The sequence below is a fragment of the Parasteatoda tepidariorum genome, chromosome 1 (genome assembly GCF_043381705.1).
Source record: "Parasteatoda tepidariorum isolate YZ-2023 chromosome 1, CAS_Ptep_4.0, whole genome shotgun sequence".
Taxonomy (NCBI): Eukaryota; Metazoa; Arthropoda; class Arachnida; order Araneae; family Theridiidae; genus Parasteatoda; species Parasteatoda tepidariorum.
This window is the reverse complement of record NC_092204.1, coordinates 29,599,393-29,621,556: the sequence shown is the minus strand read 5'-3', so window position 1 is coordinate 29,621,556 and position 22,164 is coordinate 29,599,393. Positions and strand designations below refer to the sequence as shown.

The window sequence follows — 22,164 nt, the reverse complement described above, 5'->3', positions numbered from 1 at the left end:
TGTGAATGAAGTCAGATTAAATTGATTTTTCGAGCATATTATCTCTTTCCAAAATGGATCTTTTTGAAACCCTGGCACTTGGGTTTAGGATGATTAAAAAAGTTATATGGGATTAATTTAAATGAAATAAATTAGTATGATTTATTAATAATCCCTTTATTACTTCAAAAAGTAATCTTTTTTATTTGAAAAAAATGTTGTTTCCATATTAAGACAAAGTGCAGTAATAATATCTGTAGTTGTAATTTTGAGAAAGGGTTACATTACTATGTCTTCTTGTCTAGCTTAATTAGCGAATATCTTCAGTGAAAAATATCGTGAAAAAAAAATGAGTAAAATTTAAAATTTATCATGAATGGATCAGCCAAAAACGTAAAAATGGAATTTATCTTGATTGTCTAAAGATATTTGTTTCGAATAGTAGTGTTAACAAAGCTTTTAAATCTACTTGTGGTACTTAAATTCTTAATTAATTGCTTTTTTTTTTGAAAATTGAGAAAAAAAAATTAAAATGCCTTTAAAACTATTGTCAATAGATGAACAAAAAATGTGAGAAGAATATAATTAGGAAACGAGAATAATTGCTACTCTTAAACTTCTTGATTCTATTTTTTTATATTCTAAGTTCTTCTAAGTTTATATGTAATATAGCTAATGGTTCTATGTTTTGTATCGATGATTGAATTATCTGAAATAAAGTCTTTTTTGCCCCTTCATAATTTTTTCTCCTTTTCAATTTGATACTTTATGTCTAGATTGTTTTAAAAAAAATTATTATTCATAGCTTCTTACTTCAACCAATTCATGATTGCATGATGCTAACATGCATGCAGAATTTTCCTTTCCTCTTAAAACATCAATTTCGTCTCTGATGGAAAAACACATTTTATTCTTTGATCTGTTCGTCTGACGTTTCAAGAATAATAGTTTCAACTGAAAGCCTTTATTTATAAAATAAGCTCACATTTGTGTTTCTACAGCTCAAATTCCCTTTTTTGGGGGAGAAAAATCATGATTTTTTCAAACTTAGTCGCTTGGGTATGGAGTCTAAACATTATTATTATTATAATTTTTTTTTTGAATGCAACTTTCAAAATATTAGTTTAATAGAAAATGACATTTTTACAGGGTGCCGCTGTGCCGTCAAGAACTTTTTTTCAATATATACACACACATATATATATATATANTACATATATATATATATGTATGTATAGAGAGAGAGAGAGAGAGAGTAGAGTATACCGCAGGGAATGCAGCCTGTTCTCTTGTATAGGGTCGAGTCCATTCAGTGGAGCAGATGACCTTTTGCGTATGAGGCGCCATCTAAAAAATAAAAGAAAGAAAGACTTTTCAGATAATTTTCGTACTTTACCTCTTTCAAAGTGCTGGAGGTGACAAGCATCAGGTTTCCCAGGTTCGAATCTCAGCTATAGCTGGTTGATGCGAATTCTGCTCCCGGCCTGCACCGGCCACAGTGCTGACGTAAAATATTCTCAGGTGTAGACGGGTGAAGGGTTCAAATCTTCTTGTCGTCGGGCTAACCGTGGGAAGTTTTCATGGTTTCCCTCTCCATATAACGCGAATGTGGGTTAGTTCCATCAAAAAAGTCCTTCTCGAAAGGTAGTTGTTCTTATTGCTTAATCCAGTAGTTCCCTTGTCTTCTGGACTGGGTTCAAAATTACAAGGGTACGGAGTTGAATATTTATAGCCATAAGCTCAGAATTGGGTGGGCAGTTCAAAGCCGGTAATAATATAAAAAAGGACATCACTTTAACCTTCAAGACATTCAACTAATTTAAAACGATGTAGCGAGCAGTCCCAGGGAAGAGCCTGGGGTGACCGGATTTAATACGGTTTATGTACTTCAGCCTTATTTCTTCCTGTTAACGTGTATTTTTGTCGATACATTTGACTAGGGATCTGCAAGTGCCAGTGGTCTAGGTGTTAATCCATTTATGTCCAAGTCAGGGTTGCCACGGGCGACTAAAAATGCAATAAAGTGGCGACTAATAAAATTAAAAATTTTATTAAAAGAGATTAAAATTAGGAACTTTTTATAGCATATTTTTAATGAGATTACTTTTGAAAGTGAACGCAAAGGATGATTTTGCTTTGAATAATTTGAATGAATAAGTTCTAATGGTAGTTTACTATTGACTAATTAAAAATATAATAAATAAATAAAAGTGAATTGAATTTCTACCACTTTTTACACTTTTAGTCGCTTGTGGCATCCCTGCCATGCACCGATCCATATATGAAAAACTACTATCTGAAAAAAATGGTAGTACATATTAATTTATACCAAGTGGATAATTATTTCTGTTACTTACCATATTAAGTTTAAAAAAGTAATGTGCCTTACATCAGATCGAACAACAAACGTTTACACATATTATGGTAGGCCGAGTTACCTTATCTTTTTGCAAAATTAATCATACCAATAAACCTCTTATTATTACCACTTATATTAAAAAAGCATCTGTCCTTTTAAAAGGATGCCGGGCACAAATGGATTAATGAAACACAACATTACTACAAAAGGCGACTTTTCATCCCATTATCATTAAATTTGATTCTGGCTCTTACAAACTGCACATTTTTAAGAATTAAATTACATGACCCATTTAATCCAAACTCTAATTCAACCTGACTGTTAATTACAGATGAATCGATAAATACTACCGGCATAAAGCTAGTAGTTACAATCTGGTTGAATTTCAAGAAACATTGGAAATCTTTTTCCTTTACTTTATTGTCTTGTATGACAAACTTTTGACATTAATAATGAGGCTAGTGTGTGCACAGTATTGATACAGCTCCATTTTTTAAATGATGTTTTTATTTGTGTTACATTTGTTCTGCTAGAAATATAGTTTATGATTTGTTGAAGAACTCGTTCACTATAGAATATCTTTTATGTATCCATCCCTAGTTGAAATATTTTCGAAAATAAGCCTTTACTGAAAAATAATGTTTTAGAATGTTTTAGAAAATAACAAAAATCAGTTATATATATTCATAAATTTTAAGGGACTTTTTTAGTGGGCTCTAAAAAGGTTTGGAGACCTGGAAATATGGCCCCAATAGCGTAGTCCCCTTTTAATCTGCACTGTGCGTTTTAAAACAATGATAAAAAAAATCAAATTATTGAAAAAGTCTCACCTTTAAGACGTTCATTTCAGTATCAGCCTTCCCAATTTCAATTTCTCGAATTTCTTCTCTGATATCTGTTTTAAACATGAATAGAAAATAAATAGAGTTTCGAAATACAATGGAGAAGTTATAACACTTTTAGAAAAAAGAAATAATTAAAATTAAAAAAAAAAACATACATAACTCAAGACGCATGCATATATGAAAAACTTTATTATTTTCATCCAGACCAGAGAAACGTAAAACACTTCCGAAAAAAAAAATTCGGCCCTCCTTCCCATAGACTAGATCAGTGGTTTCCAACTGGCGGCCCGGGGACCACGTCCGGCCCGCGAAGCCTTTTTTTGTGGCCCGCGAACTAATATTAGTTATTATTTTTTGAGGACAATTTATCTATATGGTTTAAATATGGCTACAAAGTCTATATGGGTTTAAAATACTTTTCTTTCGTTAAAAAAGCCTAATTTCTTCGTTTCTGTGAAACGAAGCAACGTACCACGAAACGAAGCGACATGCCAACGGCGCAAAAAATTTATTTCTCAGGTAAAATTCTACTTCGTATTTTGATTTGTAATTCAATACTTTCGTTTTGTACAACTTGATAAAAATCTGACAGTAATATTTAATGTTCCTTCAAGCATAAAACAGGCCTATATAAAATTTTGATAAGGTTGCGGCCCGCCATTTGACTGGTGTTTTTAATTACGGCCCCCGGCCTCATGTAAGTTGGAAACCCCTGGACTAGATAAAGCACACATGACGATTGTTTTTCGCTTCATAATGAAACCACGTAACCTCCGTTTCTCTTGCATTATTTCAATGGAAGAAATTCCATGCTGAAATTTTAAAACCGGAAATTGCTAAATATGGCGATTTATTGCTCCTCATTTGGTTGCGGAAACTTTTTTTTTCAATAACGAACCTATACATTTCATAGGTAAGTTAAATTATCACTTTTTGGGATTACAATTGTTTTATTTATTACTTATGAAAACTTTTAGAATGTTATGTTTCTCTTTATTTATCCCGCCTATTCCATTTTATTTATTTCAGAATCCAAATTTATGCTTTTAAATCTATCTTACATGTAAATCTGAACGATTATGAACACAATTTAACCATAAAGTAATGATTATATAGAATTATTTATTATTAAGATAATTACTTTAATTTTACTGCTAAAGTACTAGTAGGTGAAATTTTGGCGACATTGTTACTTCTTACCTTCTTCACTTATTTACGTTGTACATTTTTACCCTGCATAATATTCTCAAAAGAAAAGAATTCTTCTATACATTCTTATAATTTCAGTAGCTTGCGTTGGGTTATTTTTGCTCATAATATACATTTGCGCACAGAGAAGAGTGGTTCTGAAAGATAATTTTTAGAGCAAAGATTTTTAGCACTTTATTAGTTCTTTAGTAAAATTATCTAGCCTTTTTCATTTGAAATTATCAGACCTTTAAATGCCGTTAATACGTGAAAAACAAATCGAGAACACTTTTCCAAAGTTAAGCCCCTGTCGTAGCAAGTGTAAAGTTAAAACAAAGTCGGTAAGTTGAAAATAGGAAAGCAATTGTTATTCTTAGATCTTTTCTAGCAAATACTGAAAAAAAAAAAATTCCAGTACCTGGAAAAATATATATGATTTTACAAGATATTATAATATCGTTTGCTGTGTTGGATTAAAATTTAAACGCGCTTTTTTTTTCAAACTAAAAAACTCCCAAAAATAAATTCTAAAATGTGATGCATACTTTATAATTATGTACCACAGGGATAATTACCGAATATTTAATAACTTTAAGGAAATAAAACAAAATTTGAATTAATTGTAGTTTCTATTTTAGAATAGCTAAAACATTATTAGATGGAATTATTATTAAATAAATTTTAAAAAGGTAACGTATAATTAATTAATTGGTAACGAAGTTTTTTTTTAAATTTTAAAAATCTTGAAGTTAAATACGATAATTGATTTTTAACTTCAATTATAAATATGGACATTTGTTTTGCTAGTGTATATGATGCGAGACATTTTAAAATTTAAACCTTTTTTTAACCTTTAAAAAACCGTAGGTTGTTATCGAAAGATACCGCATTTGAAAATATTCAAAAATGTTCTTTTTTTTTACAAAAATTGTAAACAATTTTGTACATCTTAAAAAATCGGAATTCTAAAATAATCTAGCAAAGTGATGTCGAAAAATGATCAACTATTTCGCTAATTTTAACGCTTCTGAAGCTTTCCTCCCTTGCCTGTACACAACACGAATCTATAGTTTGTCTACGGTAAGAACTCCCCCCGTCACAAAGTTAGAGGCCGTCTGCTGCTATGGAAACGAGAATAGCGCATTTCAGGGAGGGTAGCTTTTCTGCATACAAGTACACTAAAATCATGCAAGTATATTAATATCTAATGCGGATTGGTTTTGTTAAGATTAAAGTGACAACAAAAACAATTCTGTTACATTAAACAGACCCATATTGATGCAACCAATTTGCGTTATTTTCGCTGATTGATAAATACCCCTAAAATGTCACTTAACTTATTCTTCCACTAAGCTCCTCAAATGTGTCGGTATTTGCCTTTCTGCATGATTTCATAGTGTTGTTCAGTACTGATCACTCCGAACGAAGAACGAGTATTCAGCTAGTTAGTTATAAATCCACATTGGAACCTCTCAACAAAAGAAGAAGGTACACGCTTCTGCCATTCAGAATATAATTTCAGTTTTGTAGTCCTATCGCCTTAAAATAATTTATCGACCTTTATTTGTTGGCAAATAATCGGGTGAACAATATTTCCTCATATTTAAATCAATGTCTAATACTCAAGTTCTTGACTGTGGTTACAATTTTTGACATGTTAAAACCTTATGTCTTCTGATGGGGAAGGTTTCTTTTTTCATTCCAATTCGGTAGCTAGGTAGGTATTTCACAGCACATTTCCAAATAATGTTTCCAGCTTTTTGAGTTCGGCTGAGTTTACATCTACATCGTTATTTGATCATGTTGCTTCGAGTCCTTGATATCCATAACGTTAAGAGGTCCCGGTCCTTTATTCTCTGAACCCTTTTCTTAGGGAGTGGGAGTATATTAAAGAGATTAATGAACAAACAATAAATCACGCAGCGCAAAATATGAATGGCCAAAACATCAGTTTTCTTCAAATCGCTCAATTATATTATAATACTTATAAATGATTAGATTTCTTCCCCATATCGAGGAATAATTATTAATTTATTTGTAAATATGCAATTTACATTTTCGTCAATAGCTGAGTTTTAATTTTTATTTCTTTCAAAATGACGTTTCTTATGTTTTTTTAAAACTTATCACATGTTTAAATTTTTTTCTTAAAAATTTAGTTATGCATAAGTGAAATAGCATTACTTATCATGGCTTGGCAAAACCTGTCCAGTTCGTCCTTGTCTTCTGATTCTGTGGGTTCAATCATTAGGGATCCTGCCACGGGCCAAGACACGGTGGGAGCATGAAAACCTGCACATAGAGAACTACATTTATAAATGAACAAAATAACAAAAGCATTATGGGCAAAGAAGGTATTGAAGAGTGTAAATATTAGAATGTACAGCGCGCATTAAAAACAATAAAACACTTTGAATAACTTTTTATGGAGTGCAACGTAGATCTACGTCCTCGTGGTGAACTCCGGGCAACGATCTGCGGCTAAATGATCTACAGCCTTCGGCAATCACTTACTATGAAACTTGAGATCTTACTGTGGAATGCGGGCGGATTATCACAGCCCAAGAAACTCCAGGTCCAACAATCAATCTCTATATTAAAAATTTATTTAAAATCAACTCATTGCGAGATCTTCAGACTCGCACAGCTTTGAAAAGTTGGAGAAATATAAGCTCTTCTTAAATTCCCGATAAACCAAGACGTGATGCAGTTGCTGCCTTCCGCTTATATACAGGCCACGATTGTCTTTCTGCTCACTTATACCGCATAGGCCTTTCCACCACGCCTTTTTGTCCACTTTGTAAATCTGGAGAGAAATTGGGCAAGCACCACCTACTTCTATGTGGGGCCCTTAGTGGACACACTGAGTCCTCAAGATATTGGGAAGCAAGAGAACTTTTAAGGCAATGACTTCGATCTTCTTTCTTTGTTATCCTACGTACATTTGTATTCGTTATTTATTTCATCTTTCTATTTGTACCATTTTGCCTTGCCATTGGAAATAATAAAAAAAAACTAATAAAAAAAACGTTTTATTTACGATCTAGGACTAGTTTCAGAAGATAACCTCAAACATGCTAATTAGTTAGTACAGACCATATCTCAGCAAAAAACTCTTTCATTACATCTTTTAAGAATGTAGGCAATGTTGGTTACAATGAATTATATCTTTTGAAGAGCTATATTTAAATTATATGGAGAAAAAATATGATAATTTTTTGCCTCCTATATACATCAGTTTAGTTAGCCTTTTTGTTATTATTATAATTAATTGCCTGTGCTAAGAAGAGGGTGCGAAGTAGTATATCTTACCGTAGTCTTGCAGTCTCTTGGCTATGTCCATAGCTTCGACGTTGGCCGTCTTCTTCAAATCTCTGACATCAATAATGAACTCGTGTGCCACGGTTCCTGAAATGCAAATATTGAATGCGTAAATACGTTATTCTTAAGTACTGATACAGATACGAATAACAATTATCTTATATTTAGATTAAATAATACTCATAGTACTACGTAAAAGCGAAATCTGTGGTATAAGATGAAAAATAGCCAAGGGAATATTTTACTATAGGAAAGATGAAATTCTGTGTTCTTTAAAGGCAATTGAGGAAAAAAAAAATTTTTTTTTTCAATTTTGGAAGTGATTTACTGTACAAAGCAAATTAAAAACAATCAAGGTAAATATCATTTGAAAATACGAATACCTTTTTCAAAATAAGTTATTTGTTGAAAGTGTGACAGATATTAATTTCACTGTAACTATGGTATGTAGGAGGGAGGGATAGGAGAGGTGTTGTGCACAATCTATACTTTATGGTATCGAAGGAAGAGTTTTTAAGTTAGAAGTTTTCTTTCCTTCTTCTTCTTCTTCTTCTTTAATCTGATAAAATATTTCTTATGGATTCAAATCATCTCTTGAATAAATAGATGAATCGTATGAATTACGTCAACTAACAGTCTTTCCTTACATGTACGTTCGCAGCAAGATTTTTAAAAAAAAGAAGGAAAAAAAAACGGTTTTGCAAGTTTATCTTACTTTTTAAGTGCTTCTATATTTTGGTATCCATTCCTGTATTATGAAATCTGTAATGAATTTAAAACTCTTGAAGAGAAGGGTCATTTTCAAGGGTCTTTTGATAAATATCAACATTTTTAAAAAATAAAAATAACTTTTGCTCTTGGATCATTAAAATGTTCGAAAGACATGATAGCTTTCGACATAACAATCATGAAATAAAGTGGTTATTAAAAAAAATTGAATTATAAAAATTTTGTAAAAAAATTTTGAAAAAAATTTATTTGAAAAAAGTTGATAAAATTAAAAAAAGTTGAAGAAAATTAAATTTTTAAAAAAGTTGAAAGAGTTGGAAATATTGTATGTGTGTGACAAATGGTGACGGACAAGGAGATGGTATCAAATATAATAATAGAACTTTAATATGTACCAAACAAGCTTGTATGTGTGCGAAACAAGCGGCTCTTTAGAACAAATTTTTGTGTAGATTTGATATAAAGCTGGGGTATCAATATAAGCTTAATTAATGCTTAGCTTTGCTTTTGCTACGACATAAATTGAACAGATCACGCCTTGTCATTCGGATAGCACCTCTGATTGCTGGTTCAAAACTGATGCTTTCTCAATTTTTTATGTAAGTAGTGGTTTTATATGTCCTTCGCTAATTACATAGCATGAATACGAAATTAAAGTCTGTTTGACACGAGGCTTGATCCCCCATGCACTCGCTATCTGCTTTCTGTAATGCAACTTTATTAATATTATTATTATTTGCATGTGATTGGCGAGATAACTTAGGAAATATTTAAGTAAAGTGACATCAAACGCTACAGTATATTTGAATTGATCTGAAAAATAACAATGATTTGCTTAACATAAATATTTTTCAAGCTACATTAGTAAGAAAAATTATTCGCGTGCAGAGGAATTGAAAGTAGAAGTGAGTGTTTAAAAAAATATTTTGAGCCTCTTAAAAACGGTGGATATCTACTCCATCTTTAGGAGTTTCCACAATGGTAGAAACTGCCATTGATAGTTGAATCACGATGCCATCGCAAAAACGATTAAGCAGCATTTTTCTCACTTGGACTTATTTATATGACTTCAACATGAAAAACTATAGATTTTATTACAACTCAATCTATGTGAAGATATTAATATTTGCCATTTTGTAGTAATGATAATAATAAAATTTACTTTTCCAATGAGTGTAGTGTTGAATCTATCAAAAGGATAGCATGTAATATGATGCAGATGAAACAGAGCATTCCATCAATACCAGTGCAAATAGGACACAAATTAGTATCTGACGATGCGTGTTATATACAAAGTACAGTACCATCAGTTTTTTTTTTGAACTACTCCTTTATACATGGCATTCTATTTGTAATTACTATAAGCATTCTAGTTTAGGTGAATAGGGAGGGTTGAACAAACAACGTTTCAAACAATAATAAAAAATACCATTCTTCCCGTGGAACAGAATGCTGTAGTGGTCCTGTAGCTTCTTACACATGTAGTTGGCATTGAGGATGGCGACTTCTGTGGCCTTCTTCAGTCCTCTGGGTCCCATCATTTTTATGTAGGCCCATGAAATGGGAAGAATGGCAGAAGAACCCCAGGGTGCGGCGCTCACCACTCCGAATGATTTGGTGGTAGATCCTTCCAACGGATCGATGATTGGATGGGATGGCAAAAAGGGTGCCAGGTGAGCCTTTCTGAAAAAAAAAGAACATTTTATAGTGTCTGAACTGTTGAAGGCACTCACCAGCACATTTGAAAAGGATAGACAGCATAAAATAATAGCAAAAGTAAAATATAAGGATTGAAAAATTCTCTTTTTTTTGTGACATTTTATTTTTTGTTTTATAACCGTCGTTGAACAGCCGACCCAATTTTTGGGTTTACGACAGTTGGTAATCAACTCCGTAGCCTTGTAATTTTGAACCCAATACAGAAGACAAGGGAATTTCTGGATCAAATATTTGGAGAAATTTGCCTTCGTCGAGGACTTTTTGATGGGACTAACCCGCATTTGCGTTACATGGTGAGGAAATTCGAAAACCTCCCACGGTTAGCCTGACGGCAAAGGGACTCTAATCCATGACCCGTCTACCAATGTGGATATTTTACGTTAGTACTGTGGTCGGTGCAAGCCGGGTGCGGAATTCATTACGACCAGCCATTGCGGGGATTCGCACCCGGTTTACTTCATTAAAAGGCGAACTCTCTGTCCCCAGAGCCACCACGGCTCTTTTTGTGATATTTAGTAATAGTTCGATGCTTTTTCATGATTCTTTGCTGAATTTTTTTTCTTGTAAGTATTCACATAAGTGAATTCCTCAGCTATACCTAGTCAAATGTTCGCATAATAGCCATTCAGTCAGGAAGAATGACAAGTCATTCAATTAAAAAAGAGGTTGTTGTGAAAAAAAGTAGGTATGAGCTCCGGAAAAGGATATAATGATGATTGAGTTCTCTTCTCCTGAAAGAAGGCGTGTTATTATCACTTAAGGGGAAAAAATTTTACAATTTTATTTAAAAGTAATTTAAAAATTATTATTATTATTATGAATTTTTTTGTAAATATAAGTGGGAATTAATCTATGGTTAACTATTCATTATATTTTACAAAAAACAGAGGAGTCATCCCCTCTGCAGAGGATCAAAATTGTGATGGCATGTCTTCTGATCATCTTCGGGGATGTTTCCTAGACCGTCGCCAATTGCCTATTGTTCAGCTCTAGTGCGACGTAAATAAAATACCTACCTGCCTACCTACTCAGAATTATCAAAATAAATAAATAAAAACGACATATGAATGCTTGAAATTTAGGTGATTCAAAAAGAAAGGTTATGACTCACACTCCAATGGGTCCGACTCCAGGTCCTCCTCCCCCATGTGGAATGCAAAATGTCTTATGGAGGTTAATGTGAGAGACATCAGAACCGTAGTCACCTGGACGACACAGGCCAACCTGGGCATTCATGTTCGCCCCATCCAAATATATTTGACCTCCGTATGAGTGCACCAGATCGCAAATCTCCCTACGCACACAAGAAAAACAATTCGTTAAAACAATTCCCCTAAAAAAAACTTTTTAAAACACTTTTCATAATAGACAGACATTTCAGTATTTTATTTTGGAGGTTAAAAGAATCAGAAAAGAAAAGGAAATCAAAATTGATTTGTCGAAATACCAGAAAAGAAACATTCAATGTGCACACATTCAGTGTTAGACATTAAAACTGGCACGATTTAACATTTCGCCTCATAAGTGTTGCAGTTTAAAGGAAAATAATTGTATGTTGGGTTCTTAGAATGGTTACTATTTTAATACATTAAAATTTGTCTCACAAAATTTTTTTCGTTTTTAAAAGAGTTGAATATTGATACCATTTATTTTCTGAACATATTATATATAATGTCATACTAAGGCCACTTTACAATATAAGAGCATTTACTTTAGTGACTAACTGTTTGTTGTAAAACTTAGTCGGTGGATACATTATACTGGATGTTTCAAAACTCATGGTGCATACGCTAGGGGATGATATTATAATAGTCGTTTAACAGCCGACCCGATTTTTGGGTTTACGACTACTAATATTCAACTCCGTAGTCTTGTAATTTTTGAACCCAATCCAGAAGACAAGGGAACTCCTAGATCAAGTATTGGGGGGAAATTCGCCTTCGCGGAGGACTTTTTAAAGGAGCGAACCCGCATTTGCGTTACATGGAGAGAAAAAACCGCAACAAACTCCCACAGTTAGTCTGATGGCAAGGGACTCTAGGTCTTGATCCGTCTACCATTGAGGATATTTTTCGTCAGTATTGTGGTCGGTGCGACCCGGGTGCTGAATGCGTATCCACCAACCATCGCTGGGATTCGAACGCGGTTCATCATTTTGGAACGCTCTATCCCTTGAGCCATCACAGCTCTTACTAAGTCATATAGTATTTAAAGTTATGTCTTTTAGTTAAGATCGTTAATGTTATTTAAGTAAAAAAATTCGGTGAGTTTTAAAATGTTTTTTGCTTATTACAGCTAAAAAATTTAAATGGTCTTGTAAAAAAACGTGAATCTATAAAATGAGAAATAAAAAAAAAAGTTCATCCTTATTATTATAAATATAAATCATTATAGAATGTAACCCTCATATTTGCTGAATAAATAAGATGAAAATAAAATAATAAAAATAATGCTTCGAATGCTGATTGGTTGATTCAAGTCATAATTTATTTGATGGAAAAATTAAAATTTATAATTAAAAAATAAGGAATACCAGCCAATCACGATAAAAAAAAATTTTTTTGGTAAATTGTTTTACAATTTTAGTTGCAAGGAATCGTCATAAAGATCAGTTACTAAAAAGCAATTCTAAAGGTCTGGTTTCTTAGGACAAGCGCCTTATCTGGGCGTCAGCGTGACGTCAACGTCCCGCTGACGCCAACAAAATACTGGTTTGTTAGCTCAAGGCCTGGTTTCTTAGAACTAGCGCCTTATCTGGGCGTCAGCGGAAANAGTAATAAAAAAATTATTATTATTATTATTAATTTTTTTGTAAATATAAGTGGGAATTAATCTATGGTTAACTATTAATTATATTTTGCAGAAAATCGGAGGAGTCATCCCCGCTGCAGAGGATCAAAATTGCGATGACATGTCTTCTGATCATCTTCGGGGATGTTTCTCAGACCGTCGCCAATAGCCCATTGTTCAGCTCTAGTGCGATGTAAATAAAATACCTACCTGCCTACCTACCTACCCAGAATTAACAAAATAAATAAATAAAAACAATATATGAATACTTGAAACTTAGGTGATTCAACAAGTAAGGTCATGACTCACACTCCGATGGGTCCGACTCCAGGTCCTCCTCCCCCATGTGGAATGCAAAATGTCTTGTGGAGGTTAATGTGAGAGACGTCAGAACCGTAATCACCCGGACGACAAAGGCCAACCTGAGCATTCATGTTCGCCCCATCCAAATAGATTTGACCTCCATATGAGTGCACCAGATCGCAAATCTCCCTACGCACACAAGAAAAATAATTCATTAAAACAATTCCGTTAAAAAAAATTGAAAAAACAACTTTTTAAAGGACTTTTAATAAGTGACAAACATTTCAGTATTTTATTTAGGAGGTTAAAAGAAACAGTATATTCTCATTTTGTATTGTATTACATAAAAATATGCGCGACAGCTTACATATCAGTCAATACCAAATCACAGTGATTCTCTTTTTTGAAAAGGAAATCGAAATACTAGAGAAGAAGCATTCAATGTGCACACATTTAGTGTTAGACATTGAAACTGGCACGATTTAACATTTCGCCTCATAAGTGTTGCAATTTTAAAGAAAATAAGTGTATATGTGGTTCTTAGAATGATTACTATTTTAATACATTAAAATTTGTCTCAAAATTTTTTTTTCGTTTTTGAAAGAGTTGAATATTGATACCATTTATTTTCTGAACATATTATATATAACGTCATACTACGGCCACTTTACTATATAAGATCATTTACTTTAGAGATTAACTGTTTGTTGTAAAGCTTACGTCGGCAGATGCATTTTACTGGATGTTTCAAAACTCGTGGTACATACGCTAGGGGGTGATATTATATCAGTCGTTTAACAGCCGACCCAATTTTTGGGTTTACGACTACTAATATTCAACTTCGTAGTCTTGTAATTTTGAACCCAATCCAGAAGACAAGGGAACTCCTGGATCAAGTATTGGGAGAAATTTGCTTTCGTGGAAGACTTTTTAAAGGAACTAACCCGCATTTGCGTTACATGGAGAAGAAAACGCGACCAACTCCCACAGTTTGTTTGACGGCAAGGGACTCCAACCCTTGATCCGTCTACCATTGAGGATATTTTTCGTCAGTATTGCTGTTAGTGCGAGCCGGGTGCGGAATGCGTATCCACCAACCATCGTTGGGATTCAAAAGCGGTTCATCTCTTTTGAAGGTGAACGCTCTATCCCCTGAGCCAACACAGCTCTAACTAGGTCGTATAGTATTTTATGTATGTCTTTTAGTTAAGGCTGTTAATTTTTTTCAAGTAAAAAAATTCGGTGAGTTTTAAAATGTTTTTTGCTTATTACAGCTAAAAGAATTGAAATGGTCTTGTAAAAAAACTTGAATGTATAAAATGAGAAACAAAAAAAAAAGTTCATCCTTATTATTATAAATAGAAATCATGATGGAATGTAACCCTCATATTTGCTGAATAAATAAAATGAAAGTAAAATAATAAAAATAATGCTTCGAATGCTGATTGGTTGATTCAAGTTATAATTGATTTGCATGAAAAATTTAAATTAATAATTCAAAAATAAAGAATAACAGCCAATCTCAATAATACATTTTTTTAATTGGCAACTAATTTTACAATTTAGTTGCAAGGAATCGTCATAAAGATCAGTTACTAAAAACAATTCTAAGAGGGTGCATTTTAATTATTAATTATAAATAGTTTAATTGCATTAACTTATAATTGCATTACTTAAAATAATTAATTTAATTGCATTAACTTATGCAATCCATAAATCATGATGAAATTAATTTGTCAAGTTAAGTAAGTTCAGATCACGAGAAAAGGTTTTGTCTTTTTTACAGATCTCTGTAAAAGGAAATGAAACGCAAAGTTCTTAATATAATAGTTATGGTATTGGTGTGATTTTTATAAAAGTATCCTTTTTATAATCAATACTTTGTAAAAATTATATTTCTAATCTGTAAAATATCCAGAATAATTCATAATATTTCAAATCATAATAATATATATTAAAGTAAAATTATAATACATATAATAAGGAAATGAAAACTAGAAAGTTTAATGGAGGGTAAATATAGAAAAGAGTCACCTTATGCCTTCTTCAAATATTCCATTTGTAGATGGATAAGTAATCATCATACATCCAACTCTGTCTTTGAATTCTTCAAGCTGGAAGTGAAAAGCATTAAATAATTTTGACACCTTAATACGTGACGGTAAATAGGGGAAAGTATTAATAAAATTAATTAGTATTATCGGAGATTCGCCACAATCATAGCCCACTTCGATAAAGAGGGAGTTGGATGACTTTTATTCGAATTGAGAGTGATTCCAAACTATTTTTAACCTAGCATGCTTAAAATTTTTTTCTTCTTATAAATTTAATAAGCCCCATATCAAATTAAAGGTCAACAAATGTATTTGATGTATATTGCATTAGTTTTTTTAAGAAAATTATGATGCAAATTTTTTAAATTGCATAAAATGTGAGAAAGTTTAATTTAAAAGTTGCGGACATGACAAAGAGGAAAAATTTTTTGGCATTGCAGCCTATTATTTGCATTTAAACATGATATTTTGAGAAATATACTGTATTTGCAAAGTTAATGACTGATAAAACGCCATTTTTACTTTAAGTAATTAAATATAGGGTGCTTATAAAAGTACATGTTTGCCTTTTAAAGATTTTTTTCAAGTTTTATTAAAACAAAGCGGTTAAAAGATTTATTTTCTTAAAAATTGGTTCTTTTTAGAAGGGTTAAAAAGAAAATGTTTTCAAAACCTTTCTTTAAAAGAAGTTTAAACGTGCTTTTGAAAATATGAAATAATTGTATAATGCAAGTTAGCTTACAATGTTATTTTGTACTTTTTTTTTAATTATTCGAAAATTTATCAACTATTAAATTTCTAAAACTTCCAACTTTGCTCTTTCAATGAAGCAGTGTTTTACGTTTTCCCCCCTCGCCTTCTCTCTCATTGAATCGTCAGAGTTTGATAGCATTTTCTTTATTATGGCATTTTTTAAAAATATATTAGACAAAAATTTAAACTTTCTAACGATGCATTTCACGTTGCCGCAGCAAGTCGAAGAAAAATAGACAGACCTTTTCTTTGAGATGACCGATGTCGATGTCACCTGAAGGCATGACATTGATTGGCTGTACATTCATTCCTGCCATTTGGGCACTCGCTGGATTAGTGCCGTGGGCAGACACCGGAATAAGGCACACCTAGAAACACAAATAAATGGTTAACAGTAACTCAAGGATAAAAAGTGCCATAATATTTTTTTCAGAATTAGATTTTTTTTTCTTCTTCCTGGAAATAATAAAATTTTAACAGTTTTTTGTTCGGTTTAAATTTTTTTTGTTAAGCAGTAAAAACAAAATTTACAAAAAAAAAAAGAAAAAAAAATCTGTCCCCATGTGTTCATAAGTTAATCTCAAATCGTGAGTTATAAAAAAGAGAGGAAAAAAAGTCAAGGGTTATATCATCAGAAAAAAAAAGTTTTCTTCATTAATTGATTTAATAGTGGAATGAAAATTAAAAATTTGAAGCATATTTAGTTCAGATGACTATTTTAAACTTTTGATTTAAGTTAGTTTTTTTTTTCTTGTATAAAAATCATCATAGGGATCATCGATCTGACACGCTCATCAAAAAGACATGAAATTCCCATGCCTAAAACTCATAACGACTTTTGCGTTATTACTTCGATTTATTTCTGCGCTTAAGCTTAAAAATTCGCCATACTGTTGTATTTGTACTGTTTGCAATATAAATTGCGCTGTTTATCAATCAGTTTGTAAGTCTATCTAACTTTAGCTGAAAGAAGAAAAACAAAACTCAAGATAAAAACTAAAAACATGCTTTCAAATGATCTGCATCAAACGACATTTGCAACGTATGGTGTGATATTAAATTCCCAAGACCGATTTATGGCTTCAATAGTAGGAATTAATTTGTGAAAATTCCTGGAATTTTTTTCTTAGGAAAACTCAACTAACCGAAATCGAGTTAATGCATATAAAATCCTATGAGATGGACAGCGTCAATAATTTCAAAATTCTCAGAATATCATCATTTGTATTTTAAAGTGAAGATGAATCTTTATCGAAAAGGTATTAGAATAATTTTGGATGCTTTACCTTTCTGTTCTCTTGACCAGTTGCTTTAAGGTACGACATGATGGTCATCAGGCCAGCGTACTCTCCTTGTGCACCGCTGAAGAGAGGGAGAGAAAGAGAAACATTAATAAGAAAGGGGGAAATAAAAATTATTTTTTCTTCTTTCTCTTTAAAAGTCTCAAGTAAGTTACACACAGGCTTATTAAATTATATAATAGATTTGCGAACCACCAAAGATGAAAAGGAAAACCCAGACACCTTTTATTACGCTGTGTATTTTTGCGAAAAACATAATTTTAACCCTGATCAGTTTTTTTCAGCTCTAGATGAAGCTTATATTTAAGTGAACTCAGGAAAACTCAAGTTGGAATATTTCGCTTCATTTTGTTTATGTTTATTTTTAATATTAGGGCATTTTTCAAATGCATATTTGAAACGGGGCAAAATCGAGAATTTATTTCATCTTAGTTCATGTATAATAATAATAAAATAGTGAAACCATTTTAGAAACTTTTTCTGTTTAGTTACCCTCTGTAATTATACATAGTTTAACACTATTTTTAAAAAAATGAGATAGTTGACTTTTAAAGTTAACTTTTGAAACGTGAGAAATTTGTTTTATTAAAAAATAAAAGTAATATTTTCAGTTTTAAAATAGAGAATTTTTATAAAAGAATTATGAATTTTATTAAAAGAAAGAGATTATTTTGATTAAGTTGATCATTGGATATTTTAACAGAGAAGGAGTCAGCTTCGATTTGCCGTCAAATAACCAAACAGAATTTTTCAGCTAATTAAGTAATTAGTTTTTATTAAATGAAGATAAGAGAAAATCTAACCTATTAGGCTGGAATGAAATACTGTCATATCCGGTGATTTCACACAAATCTCTCTCTAGGTCTTTGAATAGGTATTGATAACCTTGGGCTTGCTTCAGTGGAACAAAAGGGTGAATATTCACTAGTTTAGGCCAGGAGCATGGCTGGAAGGAAAAGCGCTATGTTAAAGAAATAAATCCATCGAGATCATGAAAAAAAGAGAGGTGGAAACACAAACCATCATTTCGGTGGTGCTGTTCAACTTCATCGTGCAAGATCCCTGCAAAGGAAATTAAAGAGTTATGTCAATTAATGAAGTGCACGAGCTTACATTACTGGCATTAAGAATAATTTCAAATTTTAATAATTTCTATGACGAATGCTTAGATTCTATTCAAAAGAATACATCACAGTTAAAGAACACATTTTTGTTCATTTTCCTACACCAGCTGGGATGAGAAGTTAAACAAAATCAGTCTGTGCTCTCAAAAAAATTTTGATTTCGCAGAAAAAAATTCGCAAAATTGATTTTTGAAACTTTGGTAAACAAACTTCACCAAAAAATGCAGGGCAAAAATAAATCGAAAAAATGTAAGAGCATTTGGAAATTTGGTGTTGTAATTTGGCCACAATTCACTCCAGATCTTTCATGCCTTGAATAATTTTTGTGGAAACTGAATGCTCTTGTATAGGAAAACCCCATTGAATCTGTAGAAGACCTTCTCGTCAGATTTTTGCCAGAGATAATGCGTGATACGCCTTTCAGTATGTTCGTCAATTCTTTCTCACCGTCCTATCGCGTTCATAGCAACTATCGGTCACTAGTTTGACCATTTATTGCCCTCATAAATTTCTTTTTGTCACTTAAAACCATTGTTTGTGGGTTTTTGCTTCGTTTAGCAACACCTTCGGTGCCAGCCGCTCATTCTCTGATGAAAGTTGTTTGCTTGGATGTATGCTATCACCCCTTAAAATTTTGTCTATCTTTCTTTATTAAACACTCTACATTCTGCTAATTGTAGAATGGATGAAAACTAGAAGCAACATCTGCTCATCAACTAAATAAATAAGTGAATAAACTACTCACTAGAGGTATCATCGAATGCACCAGAGAGATGTCCTTGTTTTCCAAGATTTTCATGTACCGCACTAATCTGGCTTCAGATCGATACCTGAAACATGTCCATCAGATGAGAAATATTATAAAACGTTTAAAAGTATAACACCGTGATGAGCTCAATTTTGGAGCTCCAAGATACCTTAAAAATATTTGTAAGATATGTTGGCGTCTTATAACTTTACCTTAAAAAATAGTTTTATATGCTTAAAAACTTTTTTCAAGATACATGATTTCCCCTTCAAGATAGATTTATTTCCAGGATTATAGCATTGGAGATGAATTAAGAAAGTTAGACATTAAAATTTATAATATATANCTTGGTTTTATGAATTTTTTTATATATATATATATATTAAAATTTTAGGTAGCGAGTGTCTTTGGCTTATGCATTGATGTGGAAAGACCTATAAGAATCGCCTATCTGTCCTCCAATTTCCGAAAAATCTATCATTATTATTATGATATGGGAGGTATGAAAGTTTGAACAGGGACAGGCGTCTTGTTAAACTGTACACCCACGCATATCTTAAAAAGAGAGGTCCTTTGCCAGATTTGTGGACTCATTTATTCTAACGAACGTTCCCGAAGTGCTCATCTGGTAAACGATTTTATAGAAAATAATAATATTCGCCAGTCTATTCTCCAGACCATAACCCTATGTAGAGATGAAAAACGAAAGTAGACGAAATTTTCAGCAGCAACCAGTTAACTTTGAGATAATATGGTAATATTTCTGATTGTTTTGGAAATATTAAAACTTGCATTTTTGTTGCAACTCGTAATGTGAGTAATAAGTGACTTTACGCTGAGTATTATAACTGCTGATTGGTTATTTTATTTGTATTGTATCAACCTACAAATCTACTCAGAAGTTCCGGACCAATCGACAAAATTTTATCTAATTTTTAAATAAATTATTATATTTCGTAATACAATGATTCGCAGAATAACTCCGCTGACATTCACTTATTGAAATTAACTAAAACCAATACCAGCAATAAAAAAAACCCGCATACTCTTTAACGATGGTAATAAAAATACAGTGATACTTCAATTAAGTGAATGAGGGCAGTATAAAAACAACTGCCATTTGTCAGCTGCATTTGAAAGTATTCTCAACATTAAAGCTTGAATAAAACTGTAATTTTATTTTCGAATAATATCAAATTTTTTGCAGTATATTGAAGAAAAAATAAGTACGTGCTCTAATGAAGGACATAAAACAAGAAGTAAACATGAATAATATGAAATTCAAGAATTATGTGAGTATTTTAAATTATTAAAATTTAACTTCGTGGTTTTCTTACTTTTGGAAGATTGGATGAGAAAGTACTTTAAGATTCCGTTGAAATTCTTCACCCCAGAAAAAAGTATTCTTTAGATCATTCTCGAATGATTCCGCCAATTCTTCCTGGAACACAACAAACACTCAGAATATATTCTATGGCAATGTATTACGTTTTAATGTTGAGTCGTCAAGTTATAGCAACTGTATGAACATTAAGCATACAACCGTTTTTTTTAAAACTATTATCTTTAACATTCGTATTATTTGTACAATATCAAATATCTAAAATAAAACTTTTCTCAAAACATTCTATGATTTTTATTGTAACGTCTTTCTGTTTGTAGACAAAAAGTAAAATAGGATAAAAATAAAGTAAAATAAGAAACAAAAAATTAAATTATTAAAAAAAATTAAAAAAAAAATGAAAATATTAAAAAATAATAAAATAATAAAATAAAATATAGGTCACCCATCATGAGTTGGCGTGTGCAAAGTGTGTGTTAAGTGCACCAGTAGGAGTTTATTCCAGCGATTCACAACGAAGGTAAGGAACGTCGAATAGAAAGAAAAACTAAAATGAGGGAAAGTACTGAGCTGAATGTTGAATCTTATTTTGAGCTATAATGCAACTTTGATTTTAATTCCATGAATTAAAATATTTAATTTGCATTTATGTTGTTCAATAAAACATTTATCCATTTCGTATCTTTAAATCTTTAATTCAAGAACATTTAATTTATTTTAAAATTCCTTTTGAGTTAAGTGATGTGATATGATTTCTTTATATATATANTATATATATAATTTTTTTTTTCTCGATGAAACTATTTTTTTATGAAAAAGAAATATTTTTATTTCATAAAATATCAGGAAATTGGAAATTTGTTTAGCTCGTTTTCTATCAAAATTGTTTTACCTCCCTTACTACCCCTTTATTAACACAAAAACTGGGCACAATGACATTCTATGAGACTCAAGTGTGAAAATTATTGAAATATATGAAATAACACGTAAATCTTTTAAAAATTGCTGATTCCATAAACTTTATTCAACATGCCACTACAGATATTCGGATTATGACATGTTCGATATACTTGGTAGCATACGATACAAATGAGTACAGGAAAATCGCCTAGCGCTCTTTTAATTGATATTAAGGCAAAGATATTAATTAAAGTCATAAGATGTAATTAAAGTCATAAGATATAATTAAAGGCATCAGATATAATTATGGCCATAGGATATTACAGGACATTTCTCGCATTTTTTTTCCAAAGAGAATTTATGCTTTTTTTTCCAGTATGTTTTCCAGTTTTCCAGTATTTCCACGTACCCGAACCGACTTGTTACATAGTCTCAGGGGTAAGTGTACCGCATGTTGGAAACCACTAATTCAAACTTATTTCATAACAAATTTTAAAACATTTAACAAATGTAATTAAATGATTCGAACTAAAACATGATGGTCAAAGATATATATCACCCACACCCATATATCTTTTGGTAAAAGCTTTCTTTTAATACTTAATAACGTTTCTAGTTGTTATAGCTTAAAGTTGCATTGATTGTTGACGATTCTCTGCCGTAAAACAATACTATCTATAGAAATATATGTGCATCAGTTGGGTGCATA

General features: G+C 31.7%; 1 protein-coding gene across 3 annotated transcripts in view; it reads right to left on the bottom strand.

Moving 5' to 3' along the window:
• The window catches only part of LOC107445969 (glycine dehydrogenase (decarboxylating), mitochondrial), a 47,253-nt gene that overhangs the window by 2,947 nt on the left and 22,142 nt on the right, over nucleotides 1-22,164 (bottom strand). Inside the window, exons 12-24 of one of the 3 annotated variants that reach the window (XM_043051278.2) lie at nucleotides 20,551-20,654; nucleotides 19,211-19,295; nucleotides 18,362-18,403; nucleotides 18,145-18,287; nucleotides 17,327-17,402; nucleotides 16,283-16,408; nucleotides 15,268-15,347; nucleotides 13,240-13,422; nucleotides 9,851-10,104; nucleotides 7,684-7,779; nucleotides 6,556-6,663; nucleotides 3,169-3,233; nucleotides 1,246-1,326 (exon numbers count right to left, since the gene is read on the bottom strand). In XM_043051278.2, coding sequence (XP_042907212.1) covers nucleotides 1,246-1,326; nucleotides 3,169-3,233; nucleotides 6,556-6,663; nucleotides 7,684-7,779; nucleotides 9,851-10,104; nucleotides 13,240-13,422; nucleotides 15,268-15,347; nucleotides 16,283-16,408; nucleotides 17,327-17,402; nucleotides 18,145-18,287; nucleotides 18,362-18,403; nucleotides 19,211-19,295; nucleotides 20,551-20,654 — 1,443 coding nt within the window. Of the gene's footprint in view, nucleotides 1-1,245; nucleotides 1,327-3,168; nucleotides 3,234-6,555; nucleotides 6,664-7,683; nucleotides 7,780-9,850; nucleotides 10,105-11,251; nucleotides 11,435-13,239; nucleotides 13,423-15,267; nucleotides 15,348-16,282; nucleotides 16,409-17,326; nucleotides 17,403-18,144; nucleotides 18,288-18,361; nucleotides 18,404-19,210; nucleotides 19,296-20,550; nucleotides 20,655-22,164 lie in introns of all 3 variants that reach the window. The other 2 variants (XM_043051279.2, XM_071178152.1) reach the window with 2 other exon arrangements.